This window comes from Cryptomeria japonica, chromosome 7, assembly GCF_030272615.1.
Source record: "Cryptomeria japonica chromosome 7, Sugi_1.0, whole genome shotgun sequence".
Lineage (NCBI taxonomy): Eukaryota > Viridiplantae > Streptophyta > Pinopsida > Cupressales > Cupressaceae > Cryptomeria > Cryptomeria japonica.
Window position 1 is genome coordinate 508281400 of NC_081411.1, and position 17914 is coordinate 508299313.

General features: G+C 37.2%; 1 protein-coding gene across 1 annotated transcript; it reads left to right on the forward strand.

The window, feature by feature from the left end:
- Positions 1-10408: 10408 nt before the first annotated feature.
- Positions 10409-14750, forward strand: LOC131060153 (probable LRR receptor-like serine/threonine-protein kinase At4g36180). Its single transcript, XM_057993271.2, has 2 exons — positions 10409-11278; positions 11387-14750. Exons 1-2 carry the CDS (start codon positions 10978-10980, stop codon positions 14593-14595), a joined length of 3510 nt encoding a protein of 1169 aa, XP_057849254.2. The 5' UTR covers positions 10409-10977; the 3' UTR covers positions 14596-14750.
- The last annotated feature ends 3164 nt before the right edge of the window (positions 14751-17914 follow it).

Consider the following 17914-nt stretch of genomic DNA (forward strand, 5'->3'; position numbering starts at 1 on the left):
AGCCAACGAAGCAAAATTCCATGATGCCTAATTTTGGAGGCCCTTGCACAGTAAGCAACACCTTGGCTGCTTCAGAAAGCTATAAATTGAAGGTCGAATAGCAAAGGGTTTACGATTTCTGCAATATCTGCGTGTTTCTTTAAATAGATCTCTCATCTTTCACTTGCTCAGTGGTCAAGACGAAACCCTAGGGCTCACAGCTCTAGACGTAAACCCAGAGTCCACCAATAACATTTGCAATCACCGATTTTTGCCATCTCAATCCGTCATTATATCAGCACAACGTGATTCCGCATTTTATTGGCTAAAGACGTGGGTTGGGGAGACGCAGGTCTGCATACCCTCACAAATCTGCACAGATGTTATTTCTTCCTTCAACGACATAGGGATTCAAATCAGGCTCCTTCAGACTTGGTCACAATTGGCGACAGAGCTGGCTGAAGACATTTCATGGGTGCTTGAGTATGCTCACTATCATTTTGTATGGGCTTTTAAGATACAAACTACATCCGCAGCCTGGAGTTTTCAATGCAGGATATGTTTGGGGTAACATCAAATCAGCATAATACAGTGATCGGATAATACAATGATCGGACATGGCTGATAGAGGACATTTGGGTTCATGGGCGGATGTGGGCTGGGAAGACCCACCTCATGTTCCGCAGTGGGTCTACACGAAAGGCAGATGGAAGGACATGGCGATACATGGAAACCGGAGCGGAAATAACAAGGTTTTTCAGCCAACTTCAAAATACTTTCAAGGCTTCTTTGGGGACAGACGCAGTGTGGCATGGAGGCAGAATAACAATGGAAGGAGATTCACTCAAGGGCGTTTTAATAATGGTGCGAATCATGGGAATTTCGAGAAGCAATTCAAGGGATTTTTGAGGAAATGGTCTTTGGATCTGGGCAATCAGCGAATGTTTGCTAGGGTTGTTGGATTGGCAAATAAGGAGATTGCTGCTAGGGTTTCTATTTCTTCACAGCAGGTGGGAAATAAGGTAAATGTGAACCTCAAGGGATCTAGTCCGGAAAAGGTAAGTAAGATTCCTTCTGATCCTATTCTGCCCGAGGTTTCTTCATCGCAGGTTTGGGGTCCTATCCCTTGTATCGATCTTTTAGGTTCTTATGTCGATAAGAAAGCGAATTGTTTGCATACAAATGCTATATCTGGGGAAATTTGGGTGATCAAATTAGTTTGTTAAAGCTTTATCATAAATTGCAGAAAAGATGGGGGGATATGCATTATTTTCAATTATTGTCTGCGAATGCTTTTATTATTGTCTTTGATTCTCCTTCTTTCAGAGATGAGGTATGAAGAACTTCGCATCATTGGTTTGGAAAACATTTAATTTCAATTGCGGCTTGGAAACCTTTTTTTGTTCCTTCTTGGTCTAGCTCGAAACTTATTCCTTTCTGGTTTGGTTTACCTAAAATTCCTTTTGAATTTATGGATCTAGATGTTCTTGAGAAAATTGGAAATACTATTGGAACTTTTTTAACATCTAAAATGGACTTTGTGGAGGGGGAGGTTCTAGTAAAAATTTGTGTTCTTATTAACCCTAACAATGTTTTCCCCCATACTTGTAATATCAAGTCTCATGATGGTATTTGGCACCAGTCAATTGAGAAATTAGATACGGAGCTTCTTAAGTCTCCTTTACTTTTGGATGCTCCTTTACTTATGGATTTTAAGAAAAACCAGCAGGTTGTTGACTCTGTCCCTAAATCCCTTAATAAAGATAGTTTGTCAGCGGGACCTTTGATTGAAGGATGTGGAAATGTCTCTTCGCATAAATTGGTAGAAATAGGTCACATTAAACTTGAAAATAATCCATTGTGTCATAGTTCTAAGAAACCAAATGATCACACTTCGGGTTCGGTCTCACTTTCGTCTTTACTGAAGACATTTTCTAATATCGGGGGTATAGTGGATGGTAATCCCCCGATGAATGGAGTAGATCACCCATTGATGATAGATTGCCCTAAGATGCCAAATAATCACACAAAGGGTAAGGACGACAATTTGTCTTCATGCACTCAAAAGGAGGTTTTGGATTCTTCAAAGAATGTGAATTTAGATAAAAATGTAGTTGTTGATATGGAATCTATTAAACAGGTACCTACCATAGGTTTTTCGAATGATGCTTCTTTAGTTCAGGAAATTAAGAATTTGGTGTCTAATAATTCCCCTCTGAATGTTGAAATTAATATGGCTAATGAATCTTCCTTAGGGAATAGTAATTTGTCAGAGGTTGTCCCTGTTATTATGCCAAATGAGAATCTGGTTCAGCAAGTACATGATATTTTTAACAATCATGCACATCAAATGGATGAGGGTATTATTGATAGAGTTGTTTGTTCAATTGAGAATGATTTGGGGGGTATAAACTTGACCCTTCCAATTTCTGCATCTGCTAATCCTTTTGTAGTTTTGGCTACAACAGAGTTGGGATTTGAAGATAATCCATTTATCCTGGCTTCTCCAAAGTCATGCAAGAGTTTACCAATTGTCCAAACAACTCCAGTTTTTTCACCTTCGATGGTTTCTCCTAGGAGAGGTAGGCCCCCAAATAATCGTAAGACTCAAATGGAAATTGATGTTGGAATTCAAAAGACTTTGTCCCTTTCTCCCTCTGGTGGGCAAGGGAGGCATTCGGTCTCTCTTGGTAGGCCTAAGAAAACATGCCTAACTCCTGTAAGTGTAAAAAGAAAGAGGAGCAATAGATTCGTGACTAGTCCACCTGTGACAAGATCAGGGGCTGTGAAATGTAATTTGCAAGGTTTCTTTGGGGAAAGCAAAAATTCTCCGATTATTGGGAAGAGGGGAGCTTCAGCCTCCCCTTGAGGACAATAAGAATTATTTCTTGGAATGTTAGGGGCTTAAATGCCCCTAACAAGAGACGCTTAATTAAGTCCCAAATGGACTTAATTAGGTGTGATATTTTTATGTTGCAAGAAACAAAGTTGTCAAAGGAGTCTACTGATTTGGTTTTTTCATCTTGGAGAAGGTGGAATTTTCTTTCTTCTCCGGCTTGTGGTGCTTTAGGAGGTTTGGCACTGCTTTGGAATAATTATAATATTGAGGTACAGTTAGTGGCATCTGCTACAAATTGGATGTTGGCTTTAGTTATAAGCAAGATTTCGAAGGTTAAATTTTGGCTTTTTAACATTTATGCTCCGTCAAGAATTCAAGGGAAGAGTAAGTTATGGGGTGAATTAAAGAGGATTTCTTCTCCCTTAAAACATGGTTCCTTTATTATCTTCGGGGGTGATTTTAATGCTATCACTGATTTAGATGAGAAAAGAGGAGGTGTTTTCCCTAATATAAGGATTATGGATGACGTTGGGGATTTCATTTCTGATATGAGCCTTTTTTATTGTAAGTCTCAGAATGGGGTTTTAACATGGACAAACATGAGAAGGGATTTTTCTCAGATTGCTAAGAGATTAGATCGATTTTTGTTATCTGAGAATTGGATTGATTCAGATTTTGAATTCTTTTCCTCTATTCTACTAGTCTTAGGTTCTGATCATTTTCCAATTTCCCTTTCAGTTATTGAGGATAGGGCTTCTTTTAAGTCTCCATTTAAATTTGAGCCCATGTGGTTTAGGGATTCTTCCTTTTTTCCTCTACTTATGAAATGATGGAATTCTGCTCCTTTTTGTTCTAGGTCCCGTATGTTTCAGATTGCTAAGAAGTTAAGTTATTTGAAATTAAATATTAGGGAATGGAATATCTCGCATTTTAAGAACATTTTTTAGGAGAAACAAAGGATTCAAGATACGATTGAGTGTTTTAATACTCATGTGCTTCAACATGGTATGGTGCCACAAGTTTTTGATGAATTGAAGTCACTAAAATTACATCTTGAGGAGGTGTTAGCTAGAGAGGAAATCTATTGGAGACAGAAATCTAGAGAGTTATGGCTTTTAGATGGTGACAGGAACACAAAATTTTTTCATTCTTCAACTAAGATTAAAAGATGTAAGAATAGGATATCTTGTATTCAGTATCAAAATGGGAATTTATTGCCAGAGCCAGAGGACATTACTTCAGAGGCAGTTAGGTTTTTTAAGTCATTATTATCTTCGGAAAATGGAAATCTCAGCAATGATATTATATCTAATATTCCTCCTTTAGTATCTTTGGAAGACAATAAGATGTTGATGTCTCCCTTTTCCTTAGAAGAAGTTAAGAGTGTTGTTTTTGCCATGAATCCGGATAAAGCCTCGGGACCAGATGGTTTTACTCCTTTATTTTTTCAGAATTGTTGGGATTTTGTGGGAAATGATGTTTTATTAGCTCTCGAGGAATCTAGGAGAAATAGGTCCATTTTAAAAGAACTTAATACTACAATGATTGCAATTATTCCTAAAAAAGAGGATACTAAGACTTTTGCTGACTTCCGCCCCATTGCTTTATGTAACACTTTATATAAGATATTTACGAAGGCAATTTCCCTTAGGTTGGCAAAAATTCTACCTAGGATCATTTCATTGGAGCAAGGTGGTTTTGTTCCCGGAAGGGAGACGACAGAGAGTGCAATTGTAGCACATGAGGTGCTGCATTCTATTTCCACCCAAAGAACCCCAACCATGATACTTAAACTAGACATGATGAAGGCTTATGATAGAGTAGAGTGGGGGGCTTTATGTGTTGTTCTTGAGAAGTTAGGTTTTTCCAAGGCCTGGGTCAAATGGATTCGTGCATGTATTTCTTCTGCAAGATTCTCGGTTTTAATTAATGGTTCTCCTTGTGGTTTTTTCACTTCCACTAGGGGTTTGAGACATGGAGATCCCCTTTCTCCCTTTTTGTTTATTCTCCTAGCTGAAACCTTTAGTTGGGCTATTAGGGTTGCTAAAGTGGGGGGGCTTTGGAAAGGTATAAGGATTCAGAATATTCCCCAAAGTATTTCTCATTGTCTCTTTGTAGATGATACTCTATTATTTGGACATGCTTCGTTAGTTGAGGCAAAAGTGATTAAAGGAATAATACAAAATTATGCATCGTTTTCTAGTCAGAAAGTGACTAGTGATAAATCAAAGATTTTTTTCCTTAATACATCACAACTAGTTCAGTATAGGTTGCAATCCTTTTGGGGATTTGAGACTGGAAATCTTCCATGTACTTACCTGGGGATTCCTTTCTTTGTTAAACAGGATAAGATTGGTTTTTGGGATAAGATTATTTCGGTCATTTCTAAAAGAATTCTCTCATGGAATCATAGATGGTTAACTTTGGCGGGTAAAATTGTTCTCATCAAGTCTGTTTTGAATGTTGTTCCCATATATCTCATGTCTGTTTTGAAGTCTCCAAAAGCAGCCATTGTTAGTTTACAGGATAGTCTTAGAGATTTTATTTGGAACAATAATAAAGATGGCAAGAAGAAACTCCCTTTAGTTGCATGGGATAAGGTATGTTTGCCTAAGGAACTTGGGGGAACAGGAATTCAGAGTCTAGAGAATCAAAATTTAGCCTTAGGTGCTAAGTTGGTTTGGAAATTATATGACAAGCCTAGCTCCATATGGGCACAGATTATGTTTGCCATATAAATAATGGACCGAGAGAGTACACTTTTAAAGTCTCAAATTTGCCTTTGGGTTCTGCTATCTGGAATTTCCTTTGTAAATGTAGATCAATTATTTTGCCGCATCTCTCATGGATTGTTCATAATGGTAGAAAGGTCAGATTCTGGGATGAAGTATGGAATGGACACACACCTTTGGTGAATATTAGGGATCGGTCTCCTTTGATCACTGTTCTTTCCTCCCTTTGGGGTGTTTTTGTAGCAGATTATTTTGAAATTGTGACTAGTGGACCCCTTAAGCTAGCTAGATGGAAGTCGATTGATTTCTTAGATGTTGATCAAAGCATGAAATTAGATTTTGAAAAGATTTTGGGGGATAGAATTGTATTTCTTTCTGATTCTAAGGATGAACTTATTTGGACAAAGAATATTTCTGGTAAGTACACTGTTAAAGATGGTTACAACTCTCTTATGGTTGCTAAAGATTTATCTTTTTGGCCTTATAAGTTGTTTTGGCATTCGGCTTGTCTTCCCAAAGTTGGAGCCTTTGCTTGGTTGGCAGTTCACGATAGAGTCCTTACAGGTATGAGACTAGATAGGCTTGGTATTACTATTGTTTTCCCTTGTGTCCTTTGTCACAAAAATTTGGAATCTTCTTCACACTTGTTCCTACATTGTGATTATGCTTATGAATGTTGGCAGTGGTTGTTTGAGAAGTTAAATATATCCTTTGTTATTGGTAAGGATCTCATTTCCCATTTTAGATCTTGGCCCTTTATGTTTGCCTCATCTTTTTATGCATTCCTTTGGATCATATCTCCATCTATTGTGATTTGGAATGTTTGGCTAGAGAGAAACAACAGGATATTAAAAAAAACAAGGTCTCCTATGTATGAGGTTCTATTAAAAATTGAGTCTTCAATCTCTAAGGTTGCTTTGTCATTTATTTATAAGAATTTGGAAAATCTTACTTCTTTTTCGCACTGGGATAGTAGAGTTACTAGAGTTTGGAAGCTGCTGTCAGTTTTACCCTCTCATGGTTCAATTTTAAAAAAGAATGATGCAATAGGTAAGAGATGCTCTGCTAGATGGAAACCTCCTCCGCAGGGGCACTTTAAACTGAATTTTGATGGGGCCTCTCGTGGTAACCCTGGGCCAGCTGGGGTAGGCATGGTAATTTATGATCATAATGCAAATTTTATTCGAGCTAAGTGTCATGCAATTGGTTTTAAAACTAACAATTATGCGGAATTTTATGCTTTGTCTTTTGGATTGGATATGGAAATCTCTTTGGGAATTAAGGACTTAATAATTGAAGGTGATTCTATGGTGATTATTCAATGTGTTATGAAAAAGAAATTGAATTGTTGGAATTTGCAGTATATACTTGATCCCATTTTACAAAAATTAGAATTGTTTGAATCTTTCTTGGCATCCCATTGTTACAGAGAAGTTAATAAGATTGCAAATTATTTGGCAAATTTAGCCATTGATAGCAATGCTAATCAGCGAGAGGTGGGTTTGAGGAAATTCCTTCTAGGGTATGGGAAGGTTTGCAGCAATAGTCATATGATTTTCTTGAGTAACGTCGATGTAAAATTTTATGATGATAATTATTCACACTTTCCCCTTTCATTTCAAGTATTCATGTTCGTTGTCTAGAGAAGAGTTCGAGGTCATGGTATTTGATATAATAGTGTTTTTCCAAAGGTTTTTTGATACTTTCTTTTTTGGCAGGAAGGTTTTTGGGTCATGGGATTTGGCACAGGGCTTTGGAAAATTTTGTCTTCTTCCATTGATAGCAGCTATGGAGTCTACATTTGAAAATTATCCGATGAGGTTTTTTGGCAAATTGTCATATGGGCTCTATGCAAAACTGAAATTATATGTGTTGTGACTGCAATTTGTATGTGGTTTTGGGTGAGGTGTATAAATTGATCCATTAGATACTATAGGTTTATTTTATGAGCTGTGACCGGAGGTTTTCTTCCCAGGGTTCTTTCCTCTGGTATGCTCTTTGAATCCTGTGTAAAAAATAAAAAATATTAATAAAAAAGTTTAGTGGAATAATCCACTTTTATTGAAAAAAATAAAAATTATTCAATTCTATCTTCATCAATTTATCATTTAACCTCTTCTTTACATTAATTATATAATTATTTAATTAATTATGATTCGATACCTTTATTTAATTAAATTTAATTTCTAATAATTATATAATTTCTTTAAATTATTTATTTATCCAATTCATTGTTTACTAATTCAAATTCAAAGATTCAAATTCCCCAAATTCCAATTTCAATTAATTTCACATTTTTGAAAATCAAAATTCAAACCAAATGCAAATTTCATGTAAAATTCCTACAACACATGTTGAAATTCTAACTGGCACCAACTTTCAGTCTGATCGAGCAATCAATTTAGTTAACTCTTCAACCAAATCAGTCATCTCCCCAATTAACCTAGTTAACTCCTCAATCACCTTTTTCAACTCCAAATCAGCTTTTTGGAATAAATCAATTAATTCAGTTAACAAATCAATCAGATCAGTTCACTAATCAATTCATTCAGTTATCTAATCAATCAATCCAGTTGACTCATCAATCAAATGAGTTCAGCTCCCAATCAGTTTTGTCTCAACCAATCTCAACTGTTGATTAATTTTATTCTCGATGCATCTCCACTATCCATTCTTCTCCTCCAGAATCTATAAATTGAGCTCTTGATTCTCTCATTTTCAATAACCACTATCTTCAAAATTATTGTGTCATCTTTATGTAGGAATCCCAATGCAACACTGAGATCCACACAACACAATATTGGAGAAGAGCGATGGAAACCATGGATGGAATCATTTGAGGAAATTTTAGATTAGATTATCTTATGCTTCATTGATTTCCTTTCAATATTTCATTATTATTTATGGATTAGCTAATTAGGATTGAGTATTGGTGGTTTACTCATTTATTCTAGTTAATTATGCATGAAAATCCCATAATAAAGGATCAAATAAAAAAAATATGTTTTTGTTCTTGCTATAAGACATTTGCAAACAATACATATATCCCATATCATATCCACATTGTTAAATCATTTTCTCTTTCTCCAACAATGCAAGCAAGAATTTGTAATTATATTTGGAGTATTTAAAATTTTAAATAGTAAACACTGATGATGATTGTAGAATCCCTTTGTACGAGCTTAAACTTATTGCTTACCTATCTAAACTTGACTTGTGTTTTGATTAGAATCCACCTCTTAATAGATATAAACTAAACTATATATAAGCTGAAGTAACTAACTAGATATGTTGACATCCTAGATACAAACAATGTGCTAAGTGCTAAGTTAGATGTTTTTTTGAAAATATTTTCAAGTATATTTCTTTCAAGTAATTCTAACATTTTTATTATGTTAATTAATCTTATGTGAAATGGTTTTCTAATTAGATGATTTTTAAATCTTGTGTATTTAAAGATAACAACATAAAGTTTAAATGCATTATTTTAAGTAGTAATATTTAAGACTAAGGACACAATAATCATGAGTGATATTAATTTGTCTTGAAAGCTTTAAAACTTATATAATGTAAATCTGTTGTTGAGCTTTATCTATATGTGTTTGACACAAAAATTTGAGAGTATAAACAACAAAGATAGGTGGAGGGAGGCTCCACTTACACCACCAAAATGAAGTCAAAGCTTTGTATGTGCTAGTCAAGAAAGTGTCTTCCTAGATTATCTTCAAATGAATGAGGGAACATCTTCAAATGCAACAATCAAGCTCACAAACTAAAAAAAACACGAATTATAAGAGCATTCAACAACTATTGAAGTGAGGTGAGAATTTAAAATTTGAATTCTAAAAGTTTGATTAGATCTTTGACCATAGAAGTGATATAGTTCAAGTATATACTTGAAGATGAAAACATCAAGTCCACACAACAATCAAGTCCACAAATGAACAAAACATGAATTAGATGAGCTCCCAACAACTATTGAAGTGAGGTGATAATTTCAAATTTCAAATTTTGAAAGTTTTGGGATCATAGCTTAGACTCTAAATGTAATATGGGTCAAGTCTATACTTGAAAATCTAGTTCAAAATGATGAATAAGTCTAAGGATAAGACATGCAACTCTGAAAATCACTAATAAGAAAGATAAAAATAAGTGAAATCATAAATGAAGTTTGCACGCAATTAATGAAGTGTTTGATGAGGTGAGAATTTTAAATTTTAAATTTTAAAAGTTTTAGGATTAGATTTAAGACAATAGAAGTGATATGGGTCAAGTCTATACTCGAAAATGAGAACATCTTCAAATGCAACAATCAAGTTCATAAACTAACAAAATATGAATTAGATGAGCTCCCAACAATTGTTGAAGTGGGGTGAGAATTTAAATTTTTGAATTTGAAAGTTTTGAGATCATAGATATATGATCTTAGAAGTGATATGGGTCAATCTATACTTGAAAATCTGATGAGAAATGATGAATAACAAATCTAAAGATAAAAGATACAACTCTAAAAATCAATAATAAAAAAGATAAAAATAGATAAAATCATAAATTAGATTTAAGCACAACTATACCACTTAATAATCAATTATCACATTTAAAACACCTTAATCTAATCAAAATGAAAAATGACAGAGATAAACAATTATCCCTATTACAAGGATAAAGGGCCCAGGTATGCAATTTTTTAATTTATTTTGGGTATGCATTTATGCCCTTTACACCAATGTGGCTGTGAATAAGAATTTAAAAAATTGGGTGCCTCGGTTGATGAAAGAGAAGATGTATAATATAAAGTGGAAGCAACCAATCAGAATAGTAGAGAATGCCTTTATCAAAGTCGAACTTTGACTGAAGGGGCTGTTTATAATGATGAGGCATGTGTAAATAAAATAATAATGATGATCTAGGACACTATTTTGTCTAGGACTTAACGCAACGGCCTTCAAACAGCAGAGCATACTGTAGCAAACATGATATGGATAGGATCTATCTTCCCCCGTTGCTGTTGTTGAGTAGAAGTGATAACTGATACCTAATGATGACCGAAAACCCATTTGGTTTCGTATAGGCAATCAACAAGGAGCAGCGGGCGGGAATGGTGCTCTGCATTGGACTTCACTAAGCCAAGCCCAAAATATATTTTAGGGGGAAAATCCCAGTTTTATGATAGAAGAGCTGGAGCGATAGATCTGGCCTGTGCTGCCACCTTGGGAAATGAGGTGAAGTGTTTTTGTGTGAGTGTCCCTCTTGACTCTTCTTCTCGAGAAATGGATGAAACAATAGCAGTAAATGCATCTGCAGGTGGCAGGGAACGTTAAAACTCTGTGAGCTTGCTGTCAGTGTAACTGTACCTTGAGGTTTTGGAGCACTAGTTATTATTATTAGTATTAGGGCATTGGAAGGGAGTTTGATAGGCGGGTAGCAATGGCGGTGTTTTGGGCGCGAGTGAGGAGAAAGACGGGAAGGGTACCAGTGGTGATGGTGGTGGTGGCTGTGGTGGTGATGATGGTGGTGGTAGCAGAGGGAAGAGAGAAAGATGGTGCAGGAGATGATTTGAGGGCGCTTTTGGCATTGAAAATGAGTGTGGAGGATCCGGGGGAAGGGCTAAAGAGCTGGAATATAAGCAGTCCTAATGCGCCCTGCGACTGGAGAGGAGTGTCCTGTTTTTCTTCAAGGGTGTGGGAGCTTCGGCTTCCGGGACTAGACCTTCGAGGTCCTCTCACAGGTGGGTAGATTACCATTACCATTGTCATTGTGGGTATATTGCCGTGAGCATTAGCATTGTCCTTTCTATTGTCTTTTATGTTTGTATTGACAGTGTGTTTATTGGCAGAGGAGATTGGGAGGTTAAGCGAGCTCAGGAGGCTGAGCCTGAGATCCAATGGATTCAATGGAAGCATTCCCCTGTCGCTGGCAAAATGTGGGCATCTGCATGCACTATACCTCCAAAGCAATCGTTTTTCTGGGCGCTTGCCTTCTCTACTGGCTAATTTGTCCGAGCTGCAAGTTGTGAATGTGGCGGACAATTTGTTATTGGGAGAAATACAGGGCGTGGGATGGGGGAGCAGGAGCATGAAATACCTGGATCTTTCGGGTAATGCTTTCTCTGGGAACATACCCCCCTCTCTGGTCTTGAGCCGCCGTTTGAGTTTCATTGATCTTTCTTTCAATGAGTTGAGCGGTCCCGTTCCTGCAGATTTAGGAAAGCTGCCTTTGTTGGAGTTTTTAAGTCTGGATAGGAATAAGATCGAGGGAAGCATTCCTCGGGCCCTGGGAAATTGCTCCAATCTGGTATCCGTGAGCATGGATTATAACAGGCTTACCGGCCAACTGCCTGCCGCATTGGGGGCTCTTCCCAAACTGGAGAGGCTGTCTGTAAGGGGAAACAATCTGTTAGGCGGGATTCCAGCTTCTATATTCAACAGCTCTTCCTTGCGAATACTCCAACTGGGTTTCAACTACTTCTCAGGCTTCCCATCCATGACCAGTGCTGCCAGATGGAGATTCCGAGTAATGGACGTGGAGAGCAACAATCTCAGGGGCTTAATACCCACGTTTTTTACCAGTTTGTCGAATTTGGAGGTGCTATCTCTGTCCAATAACAGTCTGAGTGGCCCAATTCCTTCTTCCATTGGGAAGCTGGGGCTTCTGCAGCAGCTTAATTTATCTCGTAATTTTCTGTCTGGTTCAATCCCCTCAAGCATTTCACAATGTCGTGATTTGGAAGTGCTGAATTTAGAGGGCAACAGGTTGGGCGGTAGCATTCCTTTGTCTCTGAGCTCTTTAGCTTCTCTCAAAGAACTCTATTTGGGAAGAAACAGGTTGGAGGGAAGGATTCCGGAAGGTATAGGTAGGCTCACAATGCTGGAGGTGCTATCACTGCCCTCCAACAATCTATCAGGAACGATTCCGGAGGAGCTCGACCTTCCCAACCTCAGAATCATGGATCTGGCTGAAAATGGGCTGTCTGGGGAACTTCCGTTGGGCATGGGGTCTTTGCAGAGCTTGAGGGTTCTGAATCTCAGTGCAAATAGCTTTAAAGGCGTTGTGCCCTCCACTATTGGCAGCCTATTCAAGTTGCAATCGCTGGATTTGAGCCAACAACACTTGACTGGAAATTTGCCCGTTGAGCTTGCGGCCTTGCCCAAACTGCACTATCTTTCTCTGGGAGGAAACTCCTTTTATGGAGGCATTCCTGATGGTTTCAGTAGTCTAGAGAAATTACAAATTTTGAATCTGAGTGCAAATTCTTTATCAGGACCAATACCTGACAGCTTTGGCTTCCTGGGAGCACTTGTGAGTTTATCACTTTGGGGAAATGGTCTCTCTGGTAACATTCCAGGTGAGCTTGGGAATTGTTCCAGTCTGGTGACGCTAAGGGTCAGAGGCAACCAGCTTCAAGGCAGCATTCCTCCTCAAATCAGCCGTTTATCCAAGCTTGAAGAGGTGGACGTGGGAAGCAATCATTTGTCAGGAGGCATTCCACAGGGCATCTCCAATTGCACAAGCTTGAAATGGGTTGCCCTGGATGGAAACAATCTCACCGGTACAATCCCCAAATCACTGGGGCTTATCATGGGTCTCCAAAAGCTGTTTCTGGAGGGAAATAAATTGAGTGGTACAATTCCAGAGGAGGTGGGAGAGCTAAGAAACTTAGAGACGCTAGACCTTTCTGCAAACAATCTATCGGGTAGCATTCCCTCTGCCTTGTGTAGAATAAAGCCTCTCCAACACCTCAACCTCTCACACAATCATCTTAGAGGGAAAATTCCTTGTACTCGCTTCAATGCAGCTTCATTTGCCTATAATCCAGGCCTCTGTGGGCCTCCGCTCAAATCTGCATGCGCTCAAGGTCCTGTCGTTGGCCATGGCCATGGTCATGGTCATGGTCATGGCAGAAGGGGCAGAGACAGGGCTTTTGCCATTGCAATTGCCATTGCTGTGGTGTGCGGAAGCCTTTGCATCCTTATTGTGGTAGGCATTTCTATTGCCTTTTTTGTTATCAGGGTGAGCAGACAGAGGCAGGCGAAAGCCCAAATCGGCGAACAAGAAAAGAAGCTGGTCATGTTTTACACTCCAATAACATACGGGAATGTTGTGGAAGGAAGTGGGCACTTCGACGAGGAGCATGTGCAGAGCAGGACAAGGTATGGAATTGTGTTCAAGGTGTGTTTGCAGGATGGAAGTGTGTTTTCAGTTAGGAGATTAGCTCATCAGGAGGGAGAAAATGTCATCCAGCAGAGCCAATTCAGACAAGAAGCAGAAGCCCTGGGGAGCATTAAGCATCGCAATTTGTGCATTTTGAGGGGGTACTATGTGAGCAGTGAAGTAAGGCTACTGGTTTATGATTACATGCCCAATGGTAATCTAGCTACTCTTCTGCAGGAAGCCTCTCACCAGGGCGGCCATGTCCTTAACTGGCCGATGAGGCATCTGATTCTTCTGGGAATAGCACGAGGCCTTGCTTTCCTCCACACAAATTCAATTGTCCACGGGGATGTGAAGCCCAACAATGTGCAGTTCGATGCAGATTTTGAGGCTCACCTCTCAGATTTTGGCTTGGATAGACTGGTAGCCACTCCAGCCGATCATCCCTCCTCTTCCACTACAGCGGCCAGATCATCAATGGGGTATGTTTCTCCAGAAGCCAATTTGAGTGGGCAGATGACAAAGGAGGGCGATGTGTATAGCTTTGGGATTGTCCTGCTGGAGCTTCTGACAGGCAGAAGGCCCTTAATGTTGGAGCAGGAGGAGGACATGGATATTGTCAAGTGGGTGAAGAGGCAGCTGCAAACTGGGCAGATATCACAAGTATTTGATCCCAGTGTGGTAGAGGCTGAGGCAGAGGCAGAGGCAGAGGGTGAGGCAGATCCAGAGTCCTCCTCGGAGTGGGAGGAATTGTTACTTGCAGTGAAGGTGGGTCTTTTATGCACAGCCCCTGACCCTCTTGACAGGCCTGCTATGACTGAGGTGCTCTTCATGCTTGAGGGCTGTAGAATTGCGCCCCACCTCCCCTCCTCAGCTCATGCCTCTCCACTTTGATTCACCCCCAAATCGCTGGATACTCTCAACCTGCTGATTCTAACGCCCCATGATTGTTATGACTGAATGTCTGACATTCATTCTATGTTGTTGTAAAATGAAGGAAACTTGAATGGACCATTTAATATTTCAATCATACATACTTTTTTTATCAATACCTAAAAGCCTACCTACTTCAGGAGGTGCTTTGGTTCCAAGGTGGAAATACAAGATACTCGTCATGGTTGTATTCGATATAAATGCTTTCAATCTAATTGCACCCAGTTCAATTAATTAGACAATGATAAAAGTGTGGGATTCTAAAGTATGTTATGGAAACATTAAATGTGGAATTGATTTATGAAATTTAAATACATTAAAAGTGATATTTAATTTAAAATTTGTATGGAAGAATATATTAATATGAATTGATTTCTGAATAAGTAAAGAAAGTTTTAAGGGGCTAATGTTCTTTTTTATTTAGATATATGCATGTCAAATTAAATTTCATGTGGAAGTGATCTTGACATGCGTAAATGAACTTGATCAACATAAGTGTATTGATAAAAAATTGATGTATAATCTGTCTTGGCTTGTTATAGTTGTGTTTAAAGTTGATTTAAGATATTGTTGACAAGGTTTTGTTCTCCTTCAATCAAATCTTCTAAGTGGATCAACTTAATAATAATGAACAAATAGTAAAGACAACACCTAGAAAGTTTTGTTGACAAGGACTAGTAGGCAAAGGGTAGCAAGGTTCAATTTAAATTTTGGCTTTTAAATTTTGAGGTTTAGATCCACACATAAGTAAGTGGCCTAGGTCAATTTTGCACCCTCAAATCCAAACCAAGGAGGTGAATGGAAGATCTTGGGATCATCAAAGGTTCCTCGAGATGAGTAATGATGGTGACAAGCTAGGATGAGGAAATGAGCCAAATCTAACATGAGATTATGCCACTTGTAAATCTATTAATACATAAATGACAAACTAGTCAAAGTGGAGCCTAAAACATAAGGAAAAAGGCATGGGTATGCAATTCTCACCATTATCTTTTGCCTCTATTTTTGTGTGCATGTGAGCTACTATTAGGATGCATATCAAAGTAACATAAGTAGTTCATATCAAAAGAATATTTCAAACACTTGAAATTCTTGTATTCTCGCAATGAATGCTCTATCAAAAATTAACAGAACAAAAAAAAGTATGCAATGAGTAACATTTGTTATATTTATAATAAGCACTAACTATAACTTGCTTGAAAACTATCTTTGATAATAGTAAAACTAGAAAGAAGGGTATGGGATTTTGTCTAATTGGAGAGTGGTAGGACTACAACAAAGTGAAAAACTAATCAGTTTGACAAAGTAGAACTTTTTATTAGCACAGAAAGATAGATAAAGATCACTTCAACATAGGAGTGATAATGAGCTTATGACTACAAAATAAAACACAATATAACATCAGTGACATATATACCCCTACTCCAATGAGATGTATACAAAAGGATGCAATGAATTAGAGTTAAAGAAAATTAAATAAATGACCATGATAAAACATGTAAAAGTGGCAATATGTATCATCATGTGATAACCATAAGATGATATAATAGGATGTCATCATGTAAGTACATGTAGGGGCAAATCTATAATAAGCACCCCTAATTTTTTTTAAAAAAAATTGCCAATAGAGAGATAACATAACAATGGAAAATAGAAAGTTTGTTGATAGAAAATCCTAATTTGAATCATTCATTGTTTATTCTTTTGTTGGTACAAAGTTATTGAAGATTTGACAATCATAGCAAGCATAACATCATGAAATACTGATACAATTAAACCAAAACTCATACACTAAGAAAACACCTTAAATGTGAAGCAATACATGGTCATTCAAACCTTCAATTTGTAAACATTATTTATGGAAAGTGGAAGAAGACCCAAATATCAATGTGAACAAGAAGAGGTCTCAACTGATAAATATGTAAATGGTAGGCCCAATGAAGATAAAAAATATCTAGGTAAGTCATCTACACATGATCCTCATGGGATTGAATTAGTTGGTACATCTAGTAGAGGTGATTCTTTCATTGATTTAAGAGATCAATACCAATACACATCAAATGAATATGTTGATAATATGTTTAGAACTCTTTGGCATGACTATGGAATGCCTAGACATGAGGAAAGTGTGGGATTAATAAGAATAAATCAATCTCATGAATTTCAAATCAAGGGTGTGGACATAAATATTCTCTCATTTCCACATGTAATAAATATAAGGGAAGATCCACATCATTATTCTCCTACTGCCTATATTGAAATTAAACAAGAACAAGACCTTCATTTCCATGGATATTGATGTTATCAATCAATAAGAGAGTAAAAGTAGAGTAAAGAGTTAGATTATCATATATACTTAATTGACTAACTTAGACAAAGATACAACCCCAAATCGAGTTACATCAAGATAAACTTACTTAGTGCACCCAACAAGTGAACTAACATTATAATAGTGCTAATTAGAAAAATTAGGGACCTAAATATTGAACAAAATATTTTAAATAAGGAAACACACAACAAATAAGACAATCAACAATATCAATGACAATCATATGTTTGACAAAATGTAACAATGTCTCCCAAAAGACATGCTCAAAGATTTGCCTAAATTAGATAACCATTGAGAATGGAAATATATAGGCAGCTTAAATTACATGTTATTATAGGCATCTTAATCTAATTCCAAATGAGAAAATGAGGAAATTACTTCATCAATGTGATAAATAAGTATGAGATGGAGGGTCAAGAAATCATGATGAAGATCTTTGTCCAATCATTAAAGGAGTATGAAATAATGCTACATAATCCTTCTAAACAACAACATAGACTCCTAGGATGAGTTTGTGAGTCTTCAAATTGTAATATGGAGAAAAGATTCACCCCAAATTTATAATCCACATAATCATCACCATCAAGAAAATTGTCTCACCAAATGAAATTGTTGTAAATTTTAATATCAAGTTTGTAACAAGCATGAGAAATTTGCCTCCCCATATGATGTCAAATGAATTAATACTCCTTGTTTATACTACTCAACATTTAATGCAAAACTAATATATTTCCTATATGATTAGGGTAGCTTGTGTTATGGCAATCAATATTGAGATTTATATGAAATTATCTAATAAGAATGTCAAGAGAGATGATGTGAATGTGTCTACTTCAAGTAATACCCTCATTTCTAAAGACAAACTTGATAAGTTGGGGGCATGAAATATCTCTCATATAGGGTTGCAAGAAATGAGAAGTGATTACCTTCTAATGATTTTTTCATGCATTT

Bases quoted from the DNA above. Each gene is read 5' to 3' on its own strand.
- LOC131060153 (XM_057993271.2), top strand. From the start codon at position 10,978: ATGGCGGTGTTTTGGGCGCGAGTGAGGAGAAAGACGGGAAGGGTACCA. The intron at 11,279-11,386 runs GTGGGTAGATTA...GTTTATTGGCAG, and splicing joins CCTTCGAGGTCCTCTCACAG to AGGAGATTGGGAGGTTAAGC.